At 49.0% G+C, this 13,784-nt stretch overlaps 1 protein-coding gene across 1 annotated transcript in view; it reads left to right on the top strand.

Annotated features, from left to right (window-relative positions):
• LOC140429811 (neuronal acetylcholine receptor subunit beta-3-like) overlaps nt 1-12,543 on the top strand; it is a 61,517-nt gene extending 48,974 nt beyond the window's left edge. Inside the window, exons 5-6 of the mRNA XM_072517258.1 lie at nt 7,238-8,123; nt 10,237-12,543. Coding sequence (XP_072373359.1) covers nt 7,238-8,123; nt 10,237-10,395 — 1,045 coding nt within the window. The 3' untranslated portion in view covers nt 10,396-12,543. The remainder of the gene's footprint in view (nt 1-7,237; nt 8,124-10,236) is intronic.
• Nucleotides 12,544-13,784: the final 1,241 nt, after the last annotated feature.

Genomic DNA, 13,784 nt, shown 5'->3' with positions numbered 1-13,784 from the left:
CAAGAGGTGGGCCATGTGGCGCCGGTGCTAGCCCATTAGGATGTCCTGAATCGCTCCAGGACTGGTGCCACTATCGTGCATGTAGAACACTCGCGATTCAATCCCAGCGTCAGCTCTCAAACGAAGCATCCATCCCCTAATGTTAGACTTAGAACACACCAGAAGAAGGGCATTTTAGCTTTTTTAGCTTCTACTTTGATTATAATATTTGTATTTCCACCTACATCCATATAGTTAGGGCAGCACGGTGGCGCAGTGGGTTAGCACTGTGGCCTCACGGCGCTGAGATGCCAGGTTCGATCCCGGCTCTGTCCGTGTGGAGTTTGCACATTCTCCCTGTGTTTGCGTGGGTTTCGCCCCCACAACCCAAAAGATGTGCAAGCTAGGTGGATTGGCCACGCTAAATTGCCCCTTAATTGGAAAAGAAATGAATTGGGTACTCTAAAAAAATTTTAAAAAGAAAACATCCATATAGTTTGTGTTAGCTAAACTAAACGTGACCCCCTGATGGTAGTCCTAATAATCAAAACCTCATAAATGGAAATGATCTACTTGTAAGGGGAAAGTTAATAAATGCAGAAATATATAAATGTATGAAAATGGTGGACAGGAAATGTCCAGCCAGTTGAACAAGCTTGTCCCACATTGTCATAATGACTGAAGCAGCAAGCTTCGACATCCCTACCCATCAGCAACCCCTCCAGTCATTCCCGAGGAGAAGCTCAAGTCAGATGAAAAACCCAAGGCAAATTGGGAAGTTCCTCTTTGATCTCCTTCTGCAAACAAAAAGGCTAAACCTGAAATGGCCGGGTTGTCTCATGAGGGAAGCTTGAACAGGTTGTGTTTGCATCTGCTGGAGTTTAGAAGAATAGGAGGTGGTTTAATTGAAACACATAAGATCCTGAGGGATCTTAGCAGTGTGGACATGGAGAGGATGTTTCCTCTTTTGGGGGAATCTAGAAATAGCAGTCACTGTTTAAAAATAAGAGGTCACCCATTTAGGAAAGAGATGAAGAGAATGTTTTTTCTCACAGAGGGTCCTGATCCTCTGGTACTCTCTTCTTCAAAAGGCAGTGGAATCAGAGGGTGAGATTTAATGGCCGCGTTGAGCTTATGTGAGAGCATGACGAGGGTGTTAAGTCGTGGGCAAAGCCAAAATCGAGAACCGCGCCGGCCGTCAATCTGTTTGCGATCTAACTGATCCACTCCCGTTGGCAAACTCAGAATCCCGCCATAATGTGGCGAGAAGCCAATAATCACCACTTAAGCCCAAACACTGGTGATAATGGGTTGTTTACATCTCTCCAGGTCAGAGATACAAGACATAGAAAATGTCACTGGTGGGGAAAGTTAGCCACAACTTTTGCACAATGGCAGCTTCTTGTTTGCAGTTTTAAAGAATTTGGACACACAGCTGATGTTTAATGAAGATGCTGGAAATGCACAGTGTCCATTAACAAACACATCCCATGCAGGGGGATCCCCACTGAACACAGGGGATGTCTCTTGTCACTTGTTCAATGGTTTGGAAGTCCCCTGGCATCTTGGCCAACATTCAGTCCTCAACCAACATCATCAAAATTAGACTTCCCCATTGCTGTTTGTGGGACCGTCCTGTGTGCAGATTGGCTGACATGATTCTCTTCTTTACAACAGTGACTGCATTTCACAGACGTATTTTGTTGGGTATGATTTAGCCGGAAAAAAATCTATGTCCTGTTTTGGGTGCATTTAGTGAGGTGTTTCTCGCTCTGAAACACCCCGCTAATTAATGGCACTTTGCTGTTTTCTTTTGGCCTTGGGGACTTTCTCTCTGCCAAGGCCACACTTAGAGAGTCATTGTAGTATTATCGGGTATTGCAGTACCCGAGAAGCTGAAGACGATTGGTTAAACCTAGGAGTTTACCATTGGCTGTTTTGTATGTAGCTCCGCCCTGACAGGCGGGGTATAAGAACCGGTGCCATCCCAGCAGCCCTCATTCTGTACCGAAGCTGCTGGGGAACAGTTCTAGTCTATTAAAGCCTTCAGTTATGTTACTACCTCGTTTTAATAGCAATTGATCATGCATCAATTTAATAGACTACCACTTAAGCTGAAAGGATGGATCTTCGAATCAAGCCAGAGTGTCTGCAACCCAGCCCCCACGCGGAGAACTCAGCGGCGATTTTCAAGCACTGGCTGGTGTGCTTTAAAGGCTACCTCGAGACGGCACACTCTCGGGGGAGCAGAAACTGCATCTCCTGCACTCAAGGGTAAGCCCTGGGATCTAAACCCTCACTGAGGAGGCGGAGGACTTCGATGCAGCGATCGAACTGTTAAAAGGACATTATATCCACCCTGTAAACCAGGTCTACGCACATCACCCGCTTGTAACAAGACGGCAAAGCCCCGGGGAATCGTTGGAGGAGTTCTACCGAGCGCAACTGGTGCTGGGCAGAAACTGTGGCTGCCCGCAAGTTTTGGGGAGCAAGCACACAGAACTCCTAATCTGGGATGCCTTTGTAGCAGGTATGAGCTCCTCAGAGATCCGCCAGCACCTCTTAGAAAAAGACACACTGGGACTTAGAGAGGCACGGGCCCTGGCAGGATCCATGGACGTTGCCTCCAGAAACGTGCAATCCTATGTGCCCGACAGCGCGGGGGCCCCCTGGGCAGCGTGGTATCCCGCAGCGGCAGCCCCACAGACTTTCCCCGTGTCCCTGAAGGCCTGTACTGTAAGACGGACCGCTAACTCCGTCGGGCCCCGCTGATTATTCTGTCGGGAGGCGAAGCACCCCCGCCAGCGCTGCCCGGCCGAAAGGGTGCAGCAAGAAGGGCCATTTTGTGGGGGTCTGCCAGGCGGCCGCGGTCTTCAGCGGTGACTCCGGACCGCTGCAGCAATCTTCTCTTCAGGCCCCAGGCGGCCAACATTCACTGCCACCCCCCTATCCTAGGGCCACGTGTGGCCCACGGACGCGGCCATTTTGTTCCTCGGACACCACGCTGGACGGATGGGCGGCGCCATTTTGTCCATCCCCGACCACCATGTGCGACCCATGAGAGACGCCATCTTGGATGGGACCCCAGGATCCCAGCACGGCCGGCTACAGCCGCAACTACTTCATCTGGCCTCGGTGACTCTGGACCAAAATCGACCTCGGACACTCTCAACAGCAACGACGACGGTCTTCATCAACGGACACGAGACGTCCTGCCTGATCAACTCTGGGAGCACGGAGAGCTTTATACACCCCGACACGGTAAGGCGCTGTTCACTTGTTACCCACCCTGTAAACCAAAGAATCTCCCGAGCCTCCGGTTCACACTCAGTGGAGATAAAGGGGTTCTGCATAGCAAACCTCACGGTCCAAGGCAGGAAATTCAACAATTTCCACCTTTATGCACGGCTACACTCCTTGGGTTGGACTTCCAATGTAACTTGCAAAGCCTGACCTTCAAATTCGGCGGCCCTATACCCCCCTTACTGTCTGCGGCCTCGCGACCCGCCTTCCCTGTTTGCGAACCTCACCCCGGATTACAAACCCGTCGCCACCAGGAGCAGACGGTACAGTGCCCAGGACCGGACCTTCATTAGGTCAGAGGTCCAAAGGCTACTGAGGGAAGGGGTCATTGAAGCCAGCAACAGTCCCTGGAGAGCTCAAGTAGTGGTGGTAAAGACCGGGGAGAATCATAGGATGGTCATTGACTACAGTCAGACCATCAACAGGTTTACGCAGCTGGACGCGTACCCTCTCCCCTGCATATCCGACCTGGTAAACAGGATCGCGCAATATAAGGTCTTCTCCACGGTGGATCTCAAGTCCATCTCCCATCAACTACCCCTCCGTACTAGTGACCGCAAATACACTGCCTTCGAAGCAGATGGGCGGCTCTATCATTTTTTAAGTGTTCCCTTTGGTATCACTAACGGGGTCTCGGTCTTCCAACGCGAGATGGACCGAATGGTTGATCGGTACAGCTTGCGTGCAACATTTCCGTATCTTGATAACGTCACCATCTGCGGCCACGACCAGCAGGACCACGACACTAACCTCTGAAAATTTCTCCAGACCGCTACAATCCTTAGCTTAACGTATCATAAGGATAAATGTGTATTTAGCACCGACCGCCTAGCCATCCTCGGCTACGTAGTGCGAAATGGAGTTATAGGCCCCGACCCTGAACGCATGCGCCCCCTCATGGAGTTCCCCCTCCCTCACTGCCCCAAGGCCCTGAAGCGCTGCCTCAGGTTTTTCAGTTATTATGTCCAGTGGGTCCCTAACTACGCAGACAAAGCCCGGCCCCTAATCCAGTCCACAACTTTCCCCCTGTCGATGGAGGCCCGCCCGACCTTCAGCCGCATCAAAGCAGACATTGCAAAGGCCACGATGCACGCCATCGACGAGTCCCTCCCCTTCCAGGTCGAGAGCGACGCGTCCGATGTAGCTCTGGCCGCCACCCTCAACCAATCGGGCAGGCCCGTGGCTTTCTTCTCCCGTACCCTCCATGCTTCCGAAATTCGCCATTCCTCGGTCGAAAAAGAGGCACAAGCCATAGTTGAAGCTATGCGGCATTGGAGGCATTACCTGGCCGGCAGGAGATTCACTCTCCTCACTGACCAACGGTCGGTGGCACTCATGTTTGATAATGCACAGCGGGGTAAGATAAAAAAACGACAAGATCTTGCGATGGAGGATAGAACTCTCCACCTACAACTACGAGATCTTGTATCGTCCCGGGAAGCTAAACGAGCCTCTTGATGCCCTGTCCCGTGGCACATGTGCCACCGCACAAGTGGACCGTCTCCGAGCCCTCCACGAGGACCTCTGCCACCCGGGGATCACTCGCTTTTTCCACTTTATTAAGACCCGCAACCTGCCCTACTCCAGCGAGGAGGTCTGGACAGTCACCAGGGACTGCCAAATCTGCGCAGAGTGCAAACTGCACTTCTACCGGCCAGAGAGGGCGCACCTGATAAAGGCTTCCCGTCCCTTTGAACGCCTCAGCATGGACTTCAAAGGCCCCCTCCCATCCACTTTTCCGCAACATGTACTTCCTGAACGTGATTGACGTGTTCTCCCGGTTCTCATTGGCCATCCCCTGCCCAGACATTACCACAACCACCGTCATCAAGGCGCTCCAGGGTATCTTTGCACTGTTCGGTTTCCCCGCGTACATACACAGTGATAGGGGGTCCTCCTTTATGAGCGACGAACTGCGTCAATTCTTGCTCAACAGGGGCATCGCCTCAAGCAGGACGACCAGTTACAACCCCCGGGGAAATGGGCAGGTAGAGAGGGAGAATGGAACGGTCTGGAAGACCGTCCTACTGGCCCTATGGTCCAGGGCCCTCCCAGCCTCCCGCTGGCAAGAAGTCTTCCCGGAGGCCCTCCACGCCATCCGGTCACTGCTCTGTACAACCACCAACCAGACACCTCACGAACGTCTCCTTGTTTTCCCCAGGAAGTCCTCCTCCGGGACCTCGCTCCCGACTTGGCGAGCAACACCCGGACCCATCCTGCTCCGAAAACACGTGCGGGCGCACAAGTCGGACCCGTTGGTCGAGAGGGTCCAGTACCCCTACGTGGCGTTCCCTGACGGCTGGCAAGATACGGTCTCCCTAAGGGACCTGGCGCCCGCCGGAATCCCACGTGCACCTGAACCACCACTCACCCCCCCCCCCTCCCCTCCTCAGCACCTCACAGGAGGGTCAGTCCTCCCGCCGCCCCTGCCTAGGCCCTCCCACCCACCAGTGCCCCCTACAGGCGCCCCTCTCTCTTGTCAACCGTTTGCCCCACCTGCACCATCTAGGGCAGACAAAGCTGCCATGCAGGCCGAAGCCACGCTACCGGAGTCGCAGCCCCCCGGATGCCAACCGGAATCACCACCGACGCTCAGACGATCCAGGAGGACGACCAGGTCACCCGACTGACTGATCGCTTCAGTATAACCGACCTGTAACTGTAAATAAACACTGAATGTATATATCTTCCACGATTGTAAATATTCTCTACAATCCTGTAAGGAGGTATCACGGTACCTCCATATCTGATCATACCATGTTGAATGCAATTGTAACCACTGGCCACCGCCCCCACCGGGCTCTTTTTTAACAAGGGGTGAATGTGGTATTATCAGGTATTGCAGTACCCGAGAGGCTGAAGACCATTGGTTAAACCTAGGAGTTTACCATTGGCTGTTTTGTATGTAGCCACGCCCTGAGAGGCGGAGTATAAGAACCGGTGCCATCCCAGCAGCCCTCATTCTGTACCGAAGCTGCTGGGGAACAGTTCTAGTCTAATAAAGCCTTCAGTTATGTTATTACCTCGTTTTAATAATAATTCATTGTGCATCAGTCATTTAGAGCAGGAAAGGATCCTCATAGATCAGGCCATCATTTTGTCTGGGTGCCTGATCGTCTCCTTCTCTCTTTCAGCCCTCCATCCCTCCATTTTGACCCCCCCATAACCCCATCCAACCTTGGGGAGGTCCCCAGGAACACCCCCTCATGACTCCCCCTCCACCTGGTAGGATCCCCGAGCCCAATCCCCTGGCAGTGTCAGCCTGGCACCCGGGCACCCTGCAAGTGCCCCTGCCAGCCTATCAGTGCCACCTTGGCACTCCCAAGGTGCCAGGCTGACAGTGCCAAGGTGCCTGGGTGCCAAGAAGAGTGCTGGGGTACCACCCTGTCCTGTCCCCGACCACCCATGAGTCTCCAATGGCCTGGGGGAACTCCCCAGATTCCATTACGACTGGTCCATGTTTGTGGAAACTAGTTCTAAACGGCACCCTGGCGAGGTCTCCCAGGTGCATCCGTTCGGCCCCGGGTGCTGGGGGAATCCCGCGAACGCATATTTAAATGAGCCAATTCAAGTGCATATCTGAATCACTCACAGTGAGGGCGAGATACAGATCGCAACGTCTCGCGAGGCTCCGTTAAATCTCGCTTGAGCGTCGCAAATCTCGTGAGAGCTCGCTTGTGAGATTCAACAGACTCACCCCGACACCAAGTCGGGCACGATGAGGTTGCTAAATCACGCCCATTGACTAAGTTTGGAAAGATGCTGAAGTCCTTTCTTTGATGCTTTGAATAATATAAACTGAATGGTGATGAATTTTTCATGTCCAGACCCAGTGATTTTGCAAGAGCAGTATTCCGTTCCAGGTAGATTGAGAAGTAGGTGGCTGGCAGTGTGCAGATTTTTTGTTGTTGCCTTTTGCCTCTTATACTCATCTGTGCCTCTTTCATGCCTGCAGTGCAGATGGACGTTTTGAAGTTTCCCTGATGACTAAGGCGGTTGTGAAGTACAATGGAACAGTGAGATGGACACCTCCAGCGAGCTACAAAAGCTCCTGCACAATTGACGTCACCTTTTTCCCGTTCGACAAACAAAACTGTTCAATGAAATTCGGATCCTGGACCTACGATGGGAACCTGGTCGATCTCATTCTGGTGGATGAAGATGTGGACCGAAAGGATTTCTTTGACAATGGAGAGTGGGAAATTTTAAATGCCACAGGGATGAAAGGAAGGAGGAGAGATGGTTCTTACTCATATCCATTTATCACCTATTCCTTCATACTGAGGCGCTTGCCTCTGTTCTACACATTGTTCCTGATTGTCCCTTGCCTTGGTCTATCCCTTCTAACTGTACTAGTATTCTACTCACCATCAGATGAAGGAGAGAAGCTGTCACTATCCACCTCAGTTCTGGTGTCCCTAACTGTGTTCCTCTTGCTCATTGAAGAAATAATCCCTTCTTCCTCAAGGGTCATCCCGTTGATTGGCGAGTACTTGCTGTTTATCATGATCTTTGTCACCCTCTCGATCATTATCACCGTCTTCGTTATAAACGTCCACCACCGCTCCTCAACCACCTACCACCCCATGGCCCCGTGGGTCAAAAAGCTCTTCCTTCAAACCCTTCCCAAACTACTATGCATGAGGGGCCACACCGATCGCTACCACTATTCGGAAAGTGCTGGCGACAGCCCGAAGGTCAAGCCAAAAGCGTTCGGTAAACATCGGCACAGCGCGACAAAGAATGATGAAAATGCAGCTGCGGTCGCAATCTTAGAAAAGGCAGCGGAGTCGGTGAGATATATCTCAAGCCATATAAAGAAAGAGCACTCCATTCGTGAGGTAAGGGATGGAGGAAAAGAGTACACCTGCAAAGTGCATGTTGTAGGTTTCCAAATCAAAGTCACGTCTAAAGACGTGCACATTAGTTTTGATATTTTTCGTGACCCTGGATACGAGGATATAATTTACCGCCGTAAAATGAAAGACCATTTCAGAACTGTGATCAGTTTTTGTCTCTCAAGAACATTTCTTTCTTCCAACATTTTAAAATATCCTTTTTTCGACAAATACTGCTTCCTGGAGAGATGGTATCAATGTTTAAGCTGCTAACCCTTCTTTGTCAATTTTGGTCTACGGTTGATTGGTTGGAGGTGTGTTTGAATGCTCGTGAGTGTGTTTTTTCAGGCTTTTTAAGTGCCAATCTTCATCGCTCCAGCCCTCGTCCAGCGGATCTGCATCCATTTGTCCCTCATTCTCACTGCCTGCAATTCATTTGAGCTGCCATACATCTTTGCTGTCTTGGTATAATTTTCACTTTCAACTTTTTAGCAATTGCTTCATATTTTTAAAATAAAGACAGCAAGCTAGGAGAACTCAACAAAAAGACCTTCCTCCAACTTTCCAACAGAAATCTGTCTATGTCTCAGCGATTTTGCAATCCACTTATTTTGTGGCCTTTTTTTGAAATAAATGATTTGATGAGGTGTGGGTGTCACTGGCAAGACCAGCATCTGTTACCTATCCCTAATTGCCATTTCAGAGGGCAGTTGAGATCTCATATGTGACAGAGCAGTTAAGGTGGATAGATTTCCATCACCAAACGGTATTAGTCAACCTGGTGTGTTTCAATTGAAGTTAGTTCCATGGTTGTCAGAACGGAGACGAGCTTTCCATTGCAGATTTTATTAACTGAATTCAAATTAACTGAATCCAGCTGCCCCCAAAAACCTGACAAATCGTATTTAAAAGTATTTGTGCAGAGTTCAGCAAATGAACTATTCAGGCAGGAAAAGTCTGCACAGTAGGAATTAACCCCAGCAGGAATGGCCGCATTTCAGCGCCGCTTTTGGGCGTGTTTGGCAGGGTGATTCTCAGCAGCTGGAGCACCGACAATCACCTCTCTATTCATCGGCACTTTGCCGTTTTCTTTGGCCACGGGAAGTTTCTCCCTGCCGAGGCCCCACTGTGAGAGGGCTGCTACCAGATTGGGGCACCATTTTGATCGGCAGCTGCGATTTCCCCCCCCCCCCCCCACCTTTCAGGCCACCCCTCGCTTTCGGCTCCCCCCCACCTCACCTTCCTGAGGCCCCTGGGAAGCCCCTCTCATCCCCCCCCCAATTGGTAAGCCCCCTCCCCCAGGTCTGACCCCTGGCAATGCCAACCTGGAACCCAGGCACCCTGGCACTGTCAGCCTGGTACACTGGCAATGACGCTGGCACCCTAGCCCTGCCACCGGGGTACCCTGGTGGCAGTGCCAGGGTGCCAGTCTGGCAGTGCCAAGGTGCTTGGGTACCAGGGGAGTGCCAGGATACCACTGTGCCCTGTTCCCAATCACGCAGGTGCCTCAATGGCCTGAAAACCCCCCCGACCCCCCCGAGGTTCCATTACACCTAATCCACATTTGTGTAGACCAGTACTAAACGGTACCCTGGCGGCGTCCCTCAGGATTCCGGGTGAATCTGGCATCTAGGTATTTAAATGAGCTATTCGGCTCATTTAAATATGTTGATCTGGTTCTCGCCCCAGATCGTGCTGGTGAAGCGAGTTGGATGACTCGTGATCTGCCTGCTGCAGAATCAATTTAGGGCTCTTGCGCGATTGACTCATTGTGCCTGAATCCACACAACGGTGTCACTGAAATACGTCCATAATGTGCTTCACTAAAGTGGTCTCTAAGTATGTCCAAGAGTTCACCAATGTATCCTTTCCACTGTCATTCAATGATAGCACCATTCATATATCCATCTTCCAAACTATCATTCATTGGTACACCCAATGCACCAGCTATCAACCTGTACATTGTTGGCTTATATACCAGGCTTTCTGTATTTCTCTCTCTGCTTCTCAACATCTCTTTCCTTCGCATTCTTTTCAACTTATGAAGCTTTGCTTTTGCTCAGGTGAATTCACAAGACTCAGAATGCATTTCTAAACATTCTTTCCCTTTGCACAGGTTGTGGAAGACTGGAAGTTTGTAGCTCAAGTCCTGGACCGGATATTCTTATGGTTGTTTTTGCTGGTGGCCATTCTGGGATCGGTACTGATGTTTGCTCCAGCCCTTCAGATGTGGGCAAGCATTGTCATAATGCCCAGCGTAAACTATCATAATTAACCTATGATGTGGCACATTGATGTTTTGAATCTGGTTTGCTAATAGTCAACGATAATTTTGTAGAAGGAAAAAGATAATCAATCATTCGGGAGCCATGGCCGGAACACTTCCATTCATAAGTAAGAGGCAAGAGTTTTTGCTCAGTTGGATTTATCAATGAAATTTGCCCAAAATGGGTAAAAACAGCGCTAAAGATTGAGGAATCTCAAAGACAAATTATACCTAGAGCAAAATTAGGTTCTCCGATCATTTGCTTTTATTTTTGTTTAAATCATTGTCAATTATCTAAAAAGGGTTATTCAGTCAGTACTTTTTTATTGATAGGCCAATTTCAGCTGTATTTATCAAACTGGAGTAAGCTGGCATACCTGAATATATCAACTATTAGTTTCTGATGCAGTTATATAGAACATAAATTATATTCCAAACCGCTATCTGAATACCCTAGTTCTGGTAGATTTTATGTTCATTTATTTTATTAATTTATTTCATGTGAATCATGTTTTATTTGGGTGATACGCAAATATATCTGAGCAGAAACTCGAACAAGAAAAGACCCCTCTGAAATTCAGCACAATTTGTACCCAGATTACCAACTGGCCCCGATTTGACCAATTGTATACGTTGTACCATAAAATCACATGATAAATATTTGAACTAAATAATAGAATGCAAAAGCATCGGCACATGCTGTATTTCAGCACCTACCACCAATACTTGTTCTGTGTCACAGTAGTTTATCTATCAGCTGTGGTCATGCTTAATTTTATTGCATTTTTGATTATGAATGTAAGATTTTCCATCATGATAATGGGAGTTACATCAGTCTTTGATAGCTGGAGAACCGCTTAGATATTCTGAATAAGGGGAGGTGGTGGTGTCACTGGACTAGTAAACTAGGGATCCAGGGTAATGCTCTGGGGGACCTGGGTTCGAATCCCACCGTGGCAGATGGTGACATTTGCATTCAATAAACATCTGGAATTAGAAGCCTAATAATGACCATGAAACCATTGTCATTTGTCATAAAAACCCATATGGTTCGCTAGTGCGCTGAAGGGAAGGAAATCTGCCACCTTTACCTGGTCTGGCCTACCTGTGATCCAGATCCACAGCAATGTGGTTGACTCTGAAGTGGCCTAACAAGCCCCTCAGTTCAAGGACAATTAGGGATAGGCAATAAATGCTGCCCCAGCCACTGACACCCACATTCAAAGAAAGACTAAAAATATTGAGTCCCGTGCATATATTTATTATATAGACTATATGAAAGGAACAAGTTATTCCTGGAACCAAAGAGATTGTATTAAAAATGTAACTAAGACATGAATATAATGGATTGATTAAGGAGCCATCATTTTGTTAACAATTCCAATTCTCTTCCTTCACCCTAGTGGTGCACTAAGGCAGACTTTTGTATGTTTCCTTAGCGAGTTATTCCTGAGACAGGTGACCATTCTGTAGCCAGAGGCTTATATTCTTGAGGGGCACCACTCGAAGCAAGGCTGACCAGAAGTCCCTCCCGCTCTTATCGCGAGCCGTTGGTATGTTGGCAGGATTTGCAGGTTGTCACTCAACCTGTTTGGCCGTGTTTTGAATGCGCCTTCCTTGGCCATCAAACCCTGGGACTTGAACCTGGAGTTTCTGACTCAGAGGCAGGGATGCATGCCACTGTGCAACAAGATCTCCTTGTTAATAATTAGACACTGATAATGAATAGAAAAAGAATAATCAAATTAGTTCATCCTAGTGATGTCACAAGGACATCTTGGCTATTTTATTACTCTGTTCAATGGATGATGAAGCGGATGTAGCTCTTGATATTCACAGCATTATTCTTTACATGTGTCTCTAGCTTTCAGAGAACAAACTGAGGAACTTCAGATCTGTTACCATTGATTCTTGAGCAGCTTGACCACTTCTATATTAAAAACAAAATGCTACATTGATCCAACTACAAGCTATTTGTCTGAGTCCCAGTCCCACTGAGTTTCAGTGTCTTGACATGCATGTAAGAATTATGTTATGTTAGAGTATGGGCTTCATTCCTCACCGGTATATTCACTTATGAACGCCCTCGTGAACTTTCTCCTCCACTAATTGGTAAATCAGCGTACTTCCGTAAAATAAAGTGTTTTATGAACATAATCTAGTCTGTTTCCTATTTCCACCACACAGAGTAACAGTGAGGTTTAATATGATTTATGTCATTAATAAGATCCTCCGTAGTTACTGCCTAATTTTAACTTTGCTTGTACTTCCTGTGTCGGTACAGATATGACAGGCGAATGGTCTTCTCCAGCACTATAAGAATCTATACTTTTCTGACTTTGCCCCTTCCCAGGTAATCCTAGTGTTCTGAAAAATAAACACACTTATCCCGCAGCCTCCCATTGGTCCACAGGAGCCCAAACTTTCAACCCTTTGAACTTTCTCGGCCTGCCCTTTCACTCCACAGTTGGCCTTGACCCTTGGATCTACCTCGCACTCTCAATATTAAAAATTTTGTTAATTTTGTTAATCTCGTACAAGAGATCTTACACACAACTTCATTTACTCCTGAGAGAGAAAGGAAATAAGAGAACCATCATTGCTTGCTCGGTGGATAGAGCTTGTATTACAGGCTTGGGATGGCCTGAGTTTCGAAAGGTGCAACACCAATTCAAATTTGTTCATACTGCCTTTGTTCTCACCTTTGTTATTTTATACATTTTGTTATTTTATGTGTTGCTTTCTGATATGACTCCGATTTTTATTTTCAACAAGAATCATGGGCGCGATTCTCCGACCCCCCATCGGGTCGGAGAATCGCCGGGGGCTGGCGTGAATCCCGCCCCCGCTGTGTCCCGAATTCTCCGCCACCAGAGATTTGGCGGGGGTGGGAATCGCGCCGCGCTGGTCGGTGGAAATCGCGCCGCTCGGCAGGCCCACCCTGGCAATTCTCCTGTCCGCGATGGGCCGAAGTCCCGCCGCTGTCAACCCACGCCAGCTGGCGTGGATTGAACCACCTTTCGAACAGCGGGACAAGGCGGTGCAGGCATGCGTCGCACGGCAAAGTCATTTCCGTGCCAGCTGGCGGGGCGCCAAAGGCCTTTCCCGCCAGCCGGCGGGGCGGAAATCACTCCGGCGCGGGCCTAGCCCCTCAAAGTGAAGGCTCGGCCCCTCAAGATGTGGAGAATTCCGCACCTTTGGGGTAGCGCGATGCCGGACTGATTTGCGCCGTTTTTGGCTCCGGTCGGCGGACATCCCGCCGATTGCGGAGAATCCCGCTACATATATTTAATCTGCTGCGAGCTATAATGCCGAGATTTTATACTAGCTTGCCCACTCCACAGATACGCTGTATACACATATATATATATTGGCATGTTGTATCTGGCAGAACAATG

The sequence above is a fragment of the Scyliorhinus torazame genome, chromosome 9 (genome assembly GCF_047496885.1).
Source record: "Scyliorhinus torazame isolate Kashiwa2021f chromosome 9, sScyTor2.1, whole genome shotgun sequence".
Lineage (NCBI taxonomy): Eukaryota > Metazoa > Chordata > Chondrichthyes > Carcharhiniformes > Scyliorhinidae > Scyliorhinus > Scyliorhinus torazame.
This window is presented reverse-complemented; position numbering and strand designations above follow the sequence as displayed.